The sequence below is a fragment of the Delphinapterus leucas genome, chromosome 12 (assembly GCF_059928025.1).
Source record: "Delphinapterus leucas isolate spDelLeu-1000000601 "Yukka" chromosome 12, BTC_Dleu_Yukka2, whole genome shotgun sequence".
Classification (NCBI taxonomy): Eukaryota; Metazoa; Chordata; class Mammalia; order Artiodactyla; family Monodontidae; genus Delphinapterus; species Delphinapterus leucas.
In genome coordinates this window covers 48,616,417-48,632,603 of record NC_143140.1, presented here as the reverse complement: position 1 = coordinate 48,632,603, position 16,187 = coordinate 48,616,417, and the positions used below count along the sequence as shown (strand labels likewise).

The following is a 16,187-nucleotide window of genomic DNA, read 5'->3' as shown; positions in this document are numbered from 1 at the left end:
ACAAAAATTGAGCCTTCATCATTTCACCCACCATCCCCTCCCACCTCATTCTCAGTCCAGGGTCTAATCTGGGGAGGTTCAAGGAGTTTATTCTGATCTATGGCCCCAGGAGATCTGCCCTAAACCCTGACAATCAGAGCTCTTTGGACAACTTGTATGTTATCCAGTGGTGGTGCCTAAACTACAATGAACGTCGGGAAGGCTAAGGATCACTAACACACTCCAGGGCTAATCTAAATTCCCAGAGGGGTTTAGACCGGATTCCCAGTAACTGCCAAGATGAAAGCAGGCACCAGGCAAACCTGACTTCCACTGAGGATACCTAAACACTACCCTTAAGTTGTCAACCATTCTGCAAGCCAGTATGTTTCATATTTACAAACAAACTGTAAATTCCTCGAAAGTCACAAAGAAGCAAAAATTGTTGTTTACTTACCCAAAAGAAGAAAATGATTCATACTGTCAAAAAGAACTCCACCAATCACAGAGCCACCCAAATATCCAAAGGCACGGCCCACAAAAATCAGAGAAAGACTGCTGATATTGCGGTTCACATTTGTTGCCAAATCTTGAAACGTGGGTCCCAGTATAGCGACACTCATTCCCTAAAATTTAAAAAGACATAAGTTTTCATTTACAATCATTAAAATAATGTCTATCTAGGTGGTAGCTTTTTTTCAGTATTAAAAAGGGAGGAGGGGATTTCAATGTAATGTAGGAGATTAAGCCCCACAGTAAAATTCATAATGAAAATACTAGTACTAGTAGAGCTATAGACTCCTATTTCTGGTGTGCCAAGTCCTAGTGCTTTTCTAGTTTTGACAACTCTCGATTTTTACAAAATTCTTTAATTCTTTTGGCTCTTTGCTGCAATTCTGTTTCCTTTTTGAACAATACCAGAAAAAAACGACAGTATTTGTATTAACAGTAAAATGTAACATTAAAAAATTTATGAAATAGTTTTGAATAGTCTGAAATATACTGCATGCACAAATAACACCAGAATTTTGAGGTTAAAAATTTAAGTTAACAAACCATCAAAATATTATCCCCATTTTTTGATGTTGTTAAAACAGCAATATTTCTGGATGTACATGGGGTCCTTCCTCTGAATTACACATATAAAACATGTAAGAGATAAACAATTTGAATGTTTCTAAATCTACATTTTTCTTCAAAGAAAACCAAAGCCTCAGGAGTACTGTCTGTAAGGCTTTCTTAGAGAATATTACATATGCGTGTATGCAATGACTTTAAAAATAAAATTTTACTCAAAGACATGTAACTTCAGCAAAAATTAGGGGCTGCAGTTGGCTTTCACAGGAAATTCGCTGGACACACAAAAAATGTTTCTAATCGGTCTACATTTCAAGAATAAGTGATTCTAATTGCACGAATTTGCTCTAAACGCTTGGATGTAGCCCCTCTCCAGGCCTGAGCAGTCCCCAGCTACGGGCAAGCTTGGGCACAGGCGCAGAGTAAGTGCCTAGTACAGGAAGGGAAGGCTGCGCCCCAGCTGTAACCAAATTAGTTCCCGCCTGCAAAGCACTTAAACGGACCTGGCACATCATCTGCAGTGACGTTTCTTCAAATACAAATACTCTAAGAATCAAGCGTGGCTCATAGGAAGAGACACTAAGTGATCACAAGTGACTCTGCTCAGAGGACTCACCCTCCCAACTCCCCAGGATCCCAATATTTAAGACAAGTGACCACAGGGCGGCCAAAGGGGTTGGCAAAAGGCCAAACTAGCCTTGCAGTTTGTTCTTAGAAAAACACTGAAGGACCTGAAATTTTGTTTTACATAAAACTGTAGGCAAAATAAGAGACATTATTCCTGGCTCAACCACTTAACCAGCTGTGTGGTCCGAAAAAGTCACTTTCCCTCTCTGGGTCTATTTCCCCACCTGCAAAAATAAGGGGTGAATTTGGTCAGCCGAGGAAGAGAAAAAACCAGTAGAGCAACTTTGTGCAATAATTTGGGGGTTGGGTGAACGCAGGAGGCGGGGGGGGGGGCTTCGGGGTAGGCTATAAACCTGGCAACCCCTCTTGCATCCCCCCGACCCCACGGAGGAGAGGTAGAAAGGTTTGCTGGTGCTGGAAAATATTTTACGAAAATCGGTTTCACACTTGACCATAGCCCTCTAAGATTATAATTGTGCCCATTTTTCAGATTATGAAACTGAGGCCCCGGCAGATTAAGGAGCCCAAGGACACCCAGTCTGCAAGCGGCGGAAACGAGACAGGAGCTCGGAAGGCCGCGTTCTCTACAGGACTTCTGCTCACGCCTCGGCCTGGGAGGGTTCCAGCCCCGGCTCTCACCAGCCCCAGGAAGGCGGCACACAGGAGGACGGTGATGAACCAGCGCAGCATGCTCCCAGCCCGGCCGCTCCGCCGGGAGCCCGCCACCGCCTCCGGCTCATTCTCCGCTGGGGCCTCGGCCGGGAAAAGCCGCTGCCCGGCAGCCTGGGCCCCGGCCCCACAGGGTTCCAGTTCCAGCTCCAGCTTGGAGGCTCGCGAGCAGCGGTCTTCCTGCCGTTCGGCTTCTCAGAGGAGCCTCGAGAACTCCAAGCCCTGCCCCGGCCCCGCGCCTCCAGAGCTGGCGGTCTCGGCTGGCGCCACCTCCCCGGGGGAGGCCCCAGTCCGGGCCGAGGACTAGAACTTCTGAACGCGCCGGGTGTAGCCGGCAGCGGAGGCGCGCCCTCGCACACGCAGGGAGCCTGCCCGGGTCACGTGGCGGAAATGTGGCCCCTAGCCAACCACGGCCTTGCCTCAAACCGGAAGTTGATAGGGTTGCCCAGGACACTGGACGCCGCGCTCGGGCCTCAGCATCACACTTAGCTGAGCTCACAGAGGCCCTGTGGGCGGGCGCCGCGCGGCGGAGCGAGCTGAAGCCGCAGCCTGGGACCCGACGAATCAGGAGGGAAGATGCAGCCAAGCCGTCAGGAGGAAGTGCTGGCAAAGAAATACAAGGTATGGCTTCGCTCCCTCTCCCCGGGTCTCCTGGGGGATAAAGGGAACCCCAAGGTCTGTCCTTATACAACTTTCTAAAATTCCTGCCCTAGTTCCTTTAAGGTCTGTCGTCTATTGATCTGCAGTTCATCTGTTACTCCACAGCATTTGTTGAACCACATATGTAAGCTTTCACGTGTATGATCTCAATTGATCCTCATAACAACACTCTAAATTACGTGTTATCCTGATTTTAAGATAGGAGGATTGAGTCATAGAAACTAGCAACTTGCCCAAAGTCAGTCAGCGAATCAGTGGACACAATAGCTCAAGAAATCTGGAGCCAAAACTGCGGTTTCAAGCACACTCTCACCCCCAGTCCCTTCAAATAATTCCGTTGTTGTAAGGAAGTGGAGCAGGGCTTTGATTTGCAGAATGCCTGAATAAGGTTATGCCAGTGGGGGCTTCTCTGGTGGCGCGGTGGTTAAGAATCCATCTGCCAGTGCAGGGGACACGGGTTAAAGCCCTGGTCCGGAAGATCCCACATTCTCCGGAGCAACTAAGCCCGTGCGCCACAACTACTGAGCCTGTGCTCTAGAGCCCGTGAGCCACAACTACCGAGCCCACGTGCTGCAACTACTGAAGCCGGCGCGCCTAGAGCCCGTGCTCCAGAACAAGAGAAGCCACCGCGCTGAGAAGCCCGCGCACCGCAAGGAAGAGTAGCCCCTGCTCGCCGCAACTAGAGAAAGCCCGCACGCAGCAACAAAGACCCAAAACAGCCAAAAATAAAAATTAATTATTTTTAAAAAGTTATGCCAGTGGATGAAGGAAAGGCCTTGTTTTGTGTATCCTACTCTAGCTTTTTGTTTCCTTTTGCTCTTTGACCAAACAGACCACAGCCTCAAAATGTGTAAATATTTTTTTCTCGTTTATCTGAAACGTTCTTTTCCACCTGATTACTCTCCAGCTCACCCACTTAGGCTCCAGATTATACACACCTGAGTCTCATCATCATTTCCCTTGCAACCCATCTCTCCAGCCCCATCCATTTGGTCATTAATCACCTCCCAGTTTACCCCAGAAAGTACAGGTGTTATGATTTAAGAGAACCTGTTTTAGTTTTTCAGAGTCAGGGAATGTCTCTTTGAGAAAAGTGTAATGTGATTGAAACAAAAGGCATATACATATGTTAAAGAGAATAGAATATGATATGGGAGAAGTAAGTTAGGTCCCAATTGTTAAGGGCAAATAATTCTTCTGCCTCCATCTCTTTCTCCTCTCCTTCTGGGACTCTGATGACTTGTATGTTAGAACTTTTGATATTATTGCAGAGATCCTTGATGCTCATATGTTCTCTTTTTTTTTTTCTAGTTGTTTTTTCCCCTCTCTGCTTTTCAGTTTAGATAATCTCTGTTGATGTCTCTATCTTCAAGTGCACTGCCTCTTTCCTCATCTCCATTCTGCTGTATCCACTGAATTTGTTTATTTCGGTTATTGTACTTTTCAGTTCAAAATTTCCACCTGGTTCTTTTTCATCGTTTCTTTTTCTCTGCTGAAGATGCCTTTCTTTACATTTATCTTTACCTCCTGGAACATGTAATAGCTGCTTTAAATTCTAGGAAAATGCCAACATCTGTGTTATCTCAGGGTTTGTGTTTGTTGCTTGTCATTTCCCTTGGGATTTGGTCACATTTTCCTGTTTCTTTGTATGACAGGTAATTTTCTATTGTATCCTGGACATTGTGACAGTTACATTACGCAGACTCTGGGCCCTGTTAAAATCCTCCTCTGGAGAATGTTCGTTTAAGCAGGCAATCAACCTGATTGAGTTCAGGCTGCAAGTTTCGTATCGCCTTCTGTGGATGATGGTTCCAATCTCAGTTCAGTTATCAAAGCCTGTGTGTGCTGCTCTGGGCCAGTCCTGAACATGCACCACTCAGGCGTTCATCTGAGACTTGGGCAATGGTTTAACACTCAAATCAGTTGTCAAAGCCGTTGCTATGCTGCTTCGGGTGTCTGTCACACACACGGGCAAACCCAAAGGGCTTGCATGGTTCATACACAAAATTTTAGTGATCACCTTCTCTAGCTCTCCCCTACCCACCTCCCCACTCGCTTTCCAACCCAGAGCGTCTCCATTTCTCAGTTCCTTGAACAAGGAAGATGGCGTTTCTATCAGAGTTTTAGCTACCCAGGCCAGGCAACTCATTGCCTTGAAGGGTTTCTTTCTAAGTTTTGATTCCCCTCCTTTGTTCACTTTTCAGAGTCCTCAGCTCTTTGTATTTCATCGTGAGTTGTTAGTTGTCATCAGTGGGAGAGGGGCTGGAGCAGGCTTATGATGACAACATCGAACCAGAACTATCCCTACCTATCTTTGAAGAGTCAGCGGAGGTGTTACTTCCTCTAGGAAGCCTCTTCTGACCCTCCTCTCAGTCTCGGGACTATTTTAGTTTCCCTCCTTTGTGCATAATTCTAATAGGCCACCAGCTACTACCTATAGAATTTTCCTATTTATGTGTCAGCTTCCCTTTTATACCAAGAGTGCCTGAAGGAAGGTACTGTGTCTTATTTATCCTCAAGCATAGTGCCTGGCACACAGTTTGTCTTCAGTAAATGTTCGTTGAATGTAGTAGACTTTTTCTGAACAACCTAACCAAAACTCTGAATTCCTATGTAGCTATGCTACTCCTAAATGTTCTCACACATTCTAGCTTGTGTTATAGTTATTTCAACACTTCTCTTTAGTTCCCTAGGAGATTGTAAGCTCAATGAGATGGAAACTATGGATCTCATGTCTCTATCTCCCCTGTGGCATTGTATTATATACTTAAAATATTACATAATTGAATTGAGGTTCAGTTAACTAATTTGAAAGTTAAATGTTTTAATTCACCCTGATTAAACATCAAAAAAATTTTTTTCTCTAGATGGAAAGATCTACTTTCTGATTCTCCCCACTTCACTCCTGAAAGCAGCAGGATACTTTTTCCACTTGCCTCCAGAGGTCACTCACCACCTTTTTTAAAAAAGGGGTGATTAAAATAGGGCATTGCTTCATGCAGCTTTCTCTTTAGACCATTTTTGAGAATAAATCTTTTTGTGTGAGACAATTCAAGAGAAATAAAAATGTTGATGGGCCATTCTTTAAATAAATATAGTTTTATTGATTCCCTTGAAAAAATGGATATTTTACAATATATATGACAATTGATCTTTGAAGAAAATATCTGGGTCTTAGTGGCTAATATGGTACTACGCTGGCATATTTGTGAAATGGCAACAGGGAGGCAGGTTTTTCATCTTTCAACTTAAAATTTTACTTTGGACGAGAATGAGAAGTTAGATGGGTTGTGTTTAGGGACTGCATATCACTGTTAGGACCTTTTTAATCTTTATTCTCTGGAGGGACCATCCTTTTTTACTTATCAGTAAATGTCTCATTAGTGCTTAAAATGCATCATGAAAAACTAGGTGTCATCATAACTATTTCTATCAGTATACTAAACGATCATTCTTTAACCTCATCACTAAAAGCCCAGTCTATTAAAACCAACTCTCACAAAGGTTTAATTTCAGTAAGATAACTCTCATGTTTGTGCTACGTATTCTGAAAAGTGAGAAATAATATTGAAAGTATCTAACATTGGTGTCTGTTTGATGGAATTAACTTTTTATCTTATTAAAAATAAAAACTTACCGTTTTTTCATGAAATTTTCTTATAAAAATATAAACTTAAAATTTCCTTTAACTGGATTCGTTGTAACGTTTGGGGCTGCAGGACTCTGAATCTACCATCATAATGGTCTCCTAGGCTGTATTGGTCAGATAAAACCTTTGCTGTACTGTACCATTATTAGCCAAAATCAATATATCAAGAGAATAAAAACAAAGCAACCAAAAGTGAGAGCATGGCTACTGGAGACTCTGCACAGAAAAATAGAATAACATTTCTTAAGGTACTAAGGGCTTCAGAAGCAATTAGGGTCATCTGCATCAAAAAAGAAAGCCACTTTAGGGCTTTAGGCACTTTGTAAGGGATATGATCTCCATCTGTACAAAGAAGAGGCCACTTATCCAGAGCTGTACACTGCTTTGCCCTGGAACAAAGGAAAAACTGGAAATTACAGATGGCTTTTAGCCTTCTTGTTTAGTCACTGCCATCTGATACCACATTTGATACTACCTGCTTGGAAAAAGTCCAAAACCTTTGCAGAAATCCCCACAATGACAAGGACTGTTGTGTTGCTGAACTAGGAACAAATACTAGTAACAGTATTTCTTTTTAAGTTGCGAGCAAACTATATAAAATCCCACCTGTTCATTTATTTAGTCATTAAATAGCTATTAAACATCTAGCATGTGCCAGGCATTGTTCTAACAGTGAAAAAACAGACAAAAATTCCTGCCCTCATAGACAAGGTAGACAATGAACAAATACATTTGTAATATTATGTCAGATTGTGATAAATACTCTAAAGAAAAATAAAGCAGGAAAGGGGGATAAGAGTGATGGGAGGGGGTTATTTTAAGTTAAGGTAGTGTTGGGGAAGGCTCTGTGAGTGATGTTTGAACAGAACCCTAACTGAAATGAGGGAACCGAAGTGCAGGAAGAGCAGTCCAGAGAGAACAACAGGTGCAAGGATCCATTAACAGGAGTGAGCTTGGTGTGTTGGAGAAGTAAGAGAGGCTGAGATCAGGCAGTGTTCCTGACTGGGTGTGCCTTATGTTAAGGACTTTCTGGATATGTTAGAAGAATACACTAGAGGCGGGCAGGATGGAGAGTAGAGAGAACAGAGATCTAATTAGGAGGTTATTTGATTAGGTCAGATTTGTGTAGGTGGTGAGAGTGTTCAGATTGGGGAACTATATTGAAGATAAAAATAATAGTATTTGCCAATGAACTGGGTGTATGAGAGAAGGAATATAAAAAATGACTTCAGGGACTTCCCTGGCGGTCCAGTGGTTAGGACTCCCCACTTCCACTGCAGGGGGCACGGGTTCGATCCCTGGTTGGGAAACTAAGATCCCACATGTCACACGGTGCAGCCAAAAAATTAATAAAAAAAAAAATGACTTCAAGGATTTTGACCTATGTCAGAGAAACCCAGAGCTGGACAGTAGTTAAGGCTATAAAAAGATTTTATACTCAGGAACTATTATAATAAAGGAAAAGAGACCCCAGTATAGAACTGGGCTCAATTCTGAATACAACAAGGAAAAGTGGGGATTTATAGCCAAGGATCCTGGTTGAGGGCGGGGGGAAAGATCAGTGGATAGAAAATTATTAAGAGGGAACAGAGTAAGGGGGGTTCTGGCTAAACCAGCCTAGCAGGAGTCTTGCTGAAGGCAGGCCAGGCTGATCCGGCATCACCAGGGGGATGGTGGGGATGAGCAACCCAATCAGATATCAGAGTGCTCAGCTATCTAGGGTGGGGGCTCTGGCTAAACCACTTTAGCAGGATTCTTGCTGAAACTGGGTGATGCAAATGGTAGTCCACAGTTGAGGCCTTGTTGGGAAAAGGATTCAGGAGAGACTGTTATCTAAGCCACTGGTAAATAGTGCTCCTGTTTATTCAGGTGGAAAAGATTGTGGAAGGAGCATGAGCGCTGCTGGGAAATGGAAGAAAATCAAGAATTCAGGTTGAATGTGTTAAGATTATGATATTTATTAGATAATTAAATGAAGGCATCAAGTGGGCAGCTGGATATTCAGTTCAGTGGAAGGATCAGAACAGTAGATATAAACTGGGTGTTACCATCGTGTAGATGGTATTTAATACTGTGTAACTGGGTGAGATAACCTAAACTGTGAGTATAGACAGAAGAGGGCCAGGGAGTAAGCCCTGAGGGCATCCCACATGTAAAGGTAGGAAAGATGAGGAATATCCTGCAAAGGAGACTAAAATAAGAAGGAAATCAAGAATGTGTGGGTTTAGACGCCAAGTAAACAAAATTCAAGAAGGCGTGTGATCAGCTGTGATCGGTGGAGAATACACTGGATTTATAGAATCACACACATGTTCTTAAGTAATTATGTAACTTTCCTCAGCCTCACTTTCCAAGTAGGTAAATCTGGAAAACCAAACTGAGGACTCTTATCTTTTGAATTTAGGAAGCTATTGCAGGTTTTTGAGTGGTAAAGAGTATCAAGATGAAAGCAGAGGATTAAGAACATTAGCAGGCAGTAGTGGCCAGTTGAATTGGAGCGGGAAAAACTAGAGAATGGGAAATAATTTTAGTAGTTTTGTTACGTAGTTCAGCAAAGAGATAATTGTCTTTGTGCCAGAGTGGTTTGGTGAGAACGGAAGCGTGGGTATGGAGGCAATAATTCCCATGACCTTTCTTTTTTGTCTGTTTTCTTCTGTATGTACATGTTCCATGGCAGTACCAGAATTTCTATATAAGAGGCCATAAGATTGCAAGCTGGTTGGAATGTGGGGAGAATTAGGGGACTTGTATTCAAGATAAATCATTTTTACTTCGATTGTAGCTTTATTTAGAGTGCCTGAGCATAAGGAACTAATGGAGATTTTGAGTAGGCCAAACCACTCCCCTATTCCACCACAAGCCACCCCTGAGTAAAGGCTCAAACAATGTGAAACTATGGCCAAAAGAACTTAGATCTAGCTTTCAGGCCACTTCAAAGAGAGAAATTATGTACAGCGGAAAATGTTCACCCAACCCAGCTCTTTATGAGGAGGCTGGGCAAGGGTCAGCTCAGTTGTCCATTAGCTTGAGACAGAAATGATTCTTATCTCTTGTCTCAGTGGTGGCTAGACCTATTGGGAGTTCAGTGAAGGGGAGCTGAAGTAGTCAAAATCCATGAGAATGGGTCAGACTGAGTCATTAAGCAAAGGGGCCTGGTGACGAATATGAGCTGAAATAATGAGCTAAAATAAAGGGGTTGAGAAGCCACAAGAATGAGGAGTTAAGGCAAGGACATGGACCTAGCATGCCAAAATGGCATGTTCATCAAGCCAAACTTATATCTGGTTTATGTAATGTCGGTTACCACAAATAGTTTATTATATTACTATGTTTCTTGACAATTCGGGATCGTTAACTGTATTATCAAAAGAATTACTCAAAAATGGTTTATTGGATCTCTCTGATTAGGTTTTCAAATGATTCCTGGCTTCTTTGATGATAATTTCATAAAGAAGTAAAAATAATCTGCTGTGGACTAAATTGTGTTTCTCCCAAAGTTCATACGTTGACGCCCTAACCCCCAGTGTGATAGTATTTGGAGGTAGACCCTTTAGGAGCTAATTAGGTTTAGATGAGGTCACGAGGGTAGAGCCCACATGATGGGATTAGTGTTCTTTTAAGAAGAGGAACAGACACCAGAGCACACTCGCTCTCTTTCTGCCATGTGAGGTCACAGGGAGAGAAGGGCAAGCATCTGAAAGCCAGGAAGAGAGCCCTCACCAGGGAAGTGAATCAATCAGAACTCTGATCTTACTTTCCAGCCTCCAGGACTGTGAAAAGTAAATTCCTGTTGTTTCCTAAGCCACCCATTCTAAGGCATTTTGTTATGGCAGCCTGAGCCGACTAGGATAGAATCCATCACAATATTGTTTTGTGTTTTTAATGCAGTCATGCATTAAACTCTTCATGATAATAGCTGAGTTAATCTTTAAAACTGCATATTTTCTCTTATACGCAACTATTTTAAATGTAGACTGTGATTATTAAACCTAAAAAAGCCCTGTTTGTTTAATAGTATTATTAACCTGTTAAAATTATATTGATGTTGCCATTTAGAGATGGTGGAAAGAGAGAATGATGAATAAGTGAGATAGATCAGCTACTCAGGCTAGATCCCAAGGTCAAGTCTCTTCAGAGCTCAACTTTCCAAGGTTAGGAACTCAATTATTAGTTCATCTAGAACTGATCAGGTCCCAGAAAACTAACTGATATGAACAGACCACAAGATGATAATTTACAAACAGAGTGATCTGCTCTGTATCTAGTATTCCCTAGATCTAGGCACTCCTCCCCAGTGAGCAGGACCAGTCTGGAAGTCAAATGATAGATTAAACAAGGGTCAACAAACTAAAGCCCACAGGCCATATCTGGATACATTCTGTTTTTGTAAATAAAGATTTATTAGAACACAGCCACGCATATTCATTTACACATTATCTATGGCTAATTTTGCACTACAGTGACAGTTGAGTAGTTGTGACAGAGACCTCATGGACCGCAAAGTCTGAAGTATTTACCGCCTGGCCCTTTACAGAAAAAGTTTCATGACCACTATATTTGAAGGTTCTCTATTAAAGCAAAAAATTAAGCAGAAGGAATTATATATGTCCTTAAAACTGTAGAATCAGATAAACTGTCCTTTCCCACTGTCAGGTTAATTTGGGGGCTATATTAGCAAAATCAGAACCCTAGAAGTGCTGGGCATATACTGACAAATGCTTACCATCTATTGCTCTTTTTAAAAATATCCTTGACTTCTGAATTACAGTCTTCCCATCAGTTTATCTCTCATTGTTATGATTTCTAAATTTCTGTCTTTCCTTTTAGGGAGATGACCTAGCCTGTGTGAAGATTTAGATAGCACCTACTTTTATTATCAGCAGTATCTTTATAAATCATTACTTTAGTATGTTATTTTCTCAGAAGATTTCCACAGATAGCTACTTCTGTCCATTTAAAGGTGGTTCTTATTAGTTTCAAAATGTGATTTTCCCCCTTCCATTTTCGGGGTGACATTTTCTGACTTTGTCCACAAATTCTTAGAGAGTGTTGCATCTGTAGCTGTCAGATCAAGGGTGACCCACAACATGCACTGACCATCTCAGTTTCTCAATATTGAATCATAAAAGGAAGTTTTTTCCTGCTGGTCAGAAAGGTTCAAATGAGCAATTATTGGTAGCTTTTAGCATCCTGTCAGCTGGTTATCGATTGATTGCCTCTTAGCACCATATTCACCCTTAAGTACCTGCTCTGCAATAATGGATTGGACCATTAAGCATTTCTCTTTTACAGTGGGCACAGTGCTGAAATTCTCAGTAAAGGGCGCTGGAGGGACATTGTAGGAGGAAAGGGACTTCTCCTTTGTTTTTTTGCTGCTATCATTTTCATTATTGCTGTCATCACTGTTAGAGTATCATCATTATTACTGTAGCAACTGGGAGATACAAGGTATAGCCATTTTTTCTTAATAAATTTATTTATTTATTCATTTTTGGCTGTGTTGGGTCTTCGTTGCTGCCTGTGGGTTTCCTCTAGTTGTGGCAAGCAGGGTCTACTCTTCGTTGCGTTGCGCGGGCTTCTCATTGCGGTGGCTTCTCTTGTGGAGCATGGGCTCTAGGCACACGGGCTCTAGAGCGCAGGCTCAGTAGTTGTGGCTCACGGGCCCAGTTGCTCCGTGGCATGTGGGATCCTCCCAGACCAGGGCTCGAACCCGTGTCCCCTGCATTGGCAGGCAGATTCTCAACCACTGTGCCACCAGGGAAGCCCCCTTACACTATTTTTAAAGTGTGGTATTCATTTTTTTTTTCCACTATGGAGTTGTAGAAGTTTCTTATATAATTTTGAGATTAACCCCTTGTCACATATATGGTTTGCAAATATTTTCTCCCATTCCATAGGTTACCTTTTCATTGCGATGATTGTTTCCTTTGCTGTGCAGAAGCTTTTTAGTTTGATGTAGTTGCATTTATTTTTGTTCTTGTTGCCTGTGCTTTTGGTGTTATATCCATGAAATCATTGCCAAGACCAATGTCATGAAGCTTACCACATTTTGCAATCATTTGTGCTATTCTGAAAGAAACAATAAAACCATCTTTCCGGTTTAGGAAAAATTTGTTAAACATTCCAGTAAATAGTAAGACGGTTTTCAGACTTTTCAGAATGCTTTATCTCACAAGAATACTATTATCGTTGCCAACTTTTCACCATGTTTCCTTGTAAAGTGGTCACTTAATCTTGATGGTTTCATTGCTTCATTAGAGAAAAACATGTTAACAAAATGGGCATATGGCAACCCCGTTCATTTGTGGGCAAAGATATAAAACCCAACTTGAAATATTCAGCTGAATATTGATAATTTTTCTCTACAATTAATGAAATGACTAAATAAGTATATTCTTGTAGATCAAATTGCTGTGAATGCCACGTTACAAATACAAACCTAAGCTGTATTAGATGAGTATCGACTACTCAAATACCACGAGTGGCATTCCCTTGATGATTTTCCAAAATGGAGACCCACTCATGGTAGAGTTCAAACTAAAACAAAATGCAGTCTTCCCTTGAGTTACATGATAGTTTGTGTTTTTGGAAAATTTGGTGTTTATTGGAACTATGCAAAAAAATTTATGTTTATATGTACAAGAGGTTTAGAGTCTAGGCTCAGATAATTAAAAGCAAGCTTTTTTCACTCAATGAATATTTAACCGGACATTCAAAAGTTGGACAGTGTGTGGGACTATCCCATCCCACACATTGTAGGATGTCTAGCATCTCTGACCCCTGCCCACTAAATGCTAGTAGCAACTCCCGGTTACTATGACACCCTCACAGACTTCCAGAGTACCCTCTGGGTGCAATAGGACTTCAACTGAAAACTACTCATGTAAACTTTCTGCCTCAAAGCTTCGCAAATAGTATTCTCTGAAATGGCCAGGGGCAACAGAAGTTAGTGACATTTCTGTTGTATGCTATAAGGATTCTAGATGCTTCATAGTAAAAGTTCACATGTGGTAAGAAATTCAGGGGTACTACCTTTGTTCGTAAGCTTCAAAGCATTTAAAAATTTATAGGCATACAGTGATAAAGGATTGTCATTGCTAGGTGGCAGAGCTTCCCTTACCAATGAAAGTTCTTGCTCTCTAGTATCTAAATAGACTAGTCTTTGTCTAAAAACTGTGATAATGTCACCCAGGACAGATGCCTCGTAAGAAATGCCATTCTCCTTAAGGCCCATGACAACCATTACCGTTCTCTATTGCCACTAGGCCCATAACAAAGACCAAATCTCAACATGATTCAGGGGGACAGGTACACACTGTGATCCAGGAGGACATAGCTTGCACACCAAAAGAATTGCAGTACTTCATTAATATATATTAGCAGAAACCTGGTGAGTGTGTAGGAGTAGATGCTCAGGGTATTAGAGCAAGGAGAGCAGAATATAACATTAGATCCAGCTGAATTCATTGATACGGGTACACTTTACTGGATATTGTGAATTCAAAGGGTTAGATCGTGCAGCTGGAGTTGGCTGTAACAGCTTACTTGGTTGACTAAAATTTGGAGGCAGTGTTGGTCTACAGTTAATGAGGTTGAGATGCTAGAGCTTTCTTGGCATGATGTAGCGGAGGGAATCCAAAGGTTGGCCTCAGTCTTTTTTCATAGCAAACTTCAATCCTCAAAGATTGTGAAGCAATGCCTACAAGATCTCAAAGGAAAGAAGGCATGAGCCAAACTGTCTGTCAGGTATAGAAGCAAAAGACAAATAGTCTGAACATGGGGTAATGTTATTTCCTTGACCCTGTTGGAGAAATCTGTTAGAAGATTCAGCCAACCAAGAGATGAGTGGAAAAACAACTGCAAGGGAATTGGCAATGATTACTGACATGAACTGTACGACTAGGACAAATGTGGGGATTTTGGTGACAGAACAGAATATAAATGTTGTTAGCCCTGATAATGTAGAAATTATATCAAAAATTAGTTATATCATTAAATTAGTTATATCACTAATGAAAGGTGGGAAGCAAAGGGTGGAGAGGGGTAGAAGTATACTGATTTCTTCATCTTCAATAACTAGGGGTCAAAGTTATCACTTAATGCTAGTAATTCAAGTAGTAGAGTTATAAGTATTCTTTTGAACAATGCAGAGTAAACACTAAGAGAGCGATTACCTACTAAAAAAAGGTGATGGAGAAAAGGGTGGGGACGAGGAGAAAAAGGGTATTTATTAACTTTGTCTTTGTTCATAGTAGAAAATTATTAGACACTGTCAGACGAGGAGGGAGAAGATGGATTGTTCAATGAGTAATGTCTAGTATCAAATTGGATAAACATTAAAGAAGTAGATTCCTACTTCATACCATACCTCAGAATAAATCATAGAGTTTAGAGATTTAATGTAAAAATGAAGCCATAAAGATATTAGAAGGGATTTTAAGAATATAGTTACATAATAGGGTAAGCCTTTCTAAACATATAAGCAATGAGGGAGTCTATAAAAGTGAAAACTTTAATTTGAAAAAAAAATCAATGTAAAAAGACAAACTGGGGAAATTTTTACCAACACTTTAATTAGAGTCTCACATGATATATGAAGAGTGCTCGCAAACCAGTAAGAAAAAGATAAACCCCCCAACAGAAAAATAGAGAAAGGATAAGAATAGATAATACCCCAAAGAAGAAATGCCATGGCTGAGAAGTTTATGAAAAAATATTTACACTAATTAGTCATAAGAAATGCAAATGTAGACAAATATTGTATGATTCCACTATATGAAGCACCTAGCATGGTCAATTCATAGAGACAGAAAGTAGAACAGTGGTTGTCAGGGACTAAGGGGAGGGAAGAATGGGGAGTTAGTGTTTAATGGGTACAGAGTTTCAGTTTAGGATGATGGAAGCATTCAGGAGATGGATGGTAGTGATGGTTGCCCAGTAGTGTGAATGTACTTAATGCCACAATATACTTTAAATGGTTCAAATGGTAAATTTTATGTTATGTAGATTTTACCACAGTTGAAAAGACTCCTGAGGATTTTAAAGAAGGACTCTTGTATTTAAGGATTTAGGTTCATCTGTAGGAGACTGTGAGAAGAGAACTTTAAACCCTGAAAGTAAGTCTGATACTATGATAATTCTTTGATTGAGTCATACCTCTAGAAACTTTGTTTTCTGTATACATTAGAATTCTATTCTTTTCCTATAAAAATTACTTCCTCAAGAGAGTAAATTTTAGAGACTGGTTCAAGATGGCAGAGTATAAGGATGTGTGCTCACTCCCTCTTGCGAGAGCACTGGAATCACAACTAATTGCTGAACAGTCATCGACAGGAAGACACCGGAACTCACCAAAAAAGATACCCCACAACCAAAGACAAGGGAGAAGCCACAATGAGACAGTAGCAAGGGCACAATCACAATAAAATCAAATCCCATAACTGCTGGGTGGGTGACTCACAGACTGGAGAACACATACCACAGAAGTCCACCCACTGGAGTGAAGGTTCTAAGCCCCGCGTCAGGC

The 16,187-nt window shown here is 41.2% G+C and overlaps 1 protein-coding gene across 1 annotated transcript in view; it reads right to left on the bottom strand.

Annotated features, from left to right (window-relative positions):
* Positions 1 to 3,143, bottom strand: part of SLC60A2 (solute carrier family 60 member 2) — a 59,491-nt gene extending 56,348 nt beyond the window's left edge. Inside the window, exons 1-2 of the mRNA XM_022554566.2 lie at positions 2,323 to 3,143; positions 437 to 605 (exon numbers count right to left, since the gene is read on the bottom strand). Of these exons, the coding sequence (XP_022410274.2) occupies positions 437 to 605; positions 2,323 to 2,373 (220 nt within the window). The 5' untranslated portion in view covers positions 2,374 to 3,143. The remainder of the gene's footprint in view (positions 1 to 436; positions 606 to 2,322) is intronic.
* Positions 3,144 to 16,187: the final 13,044 nt, after the last annotated feature.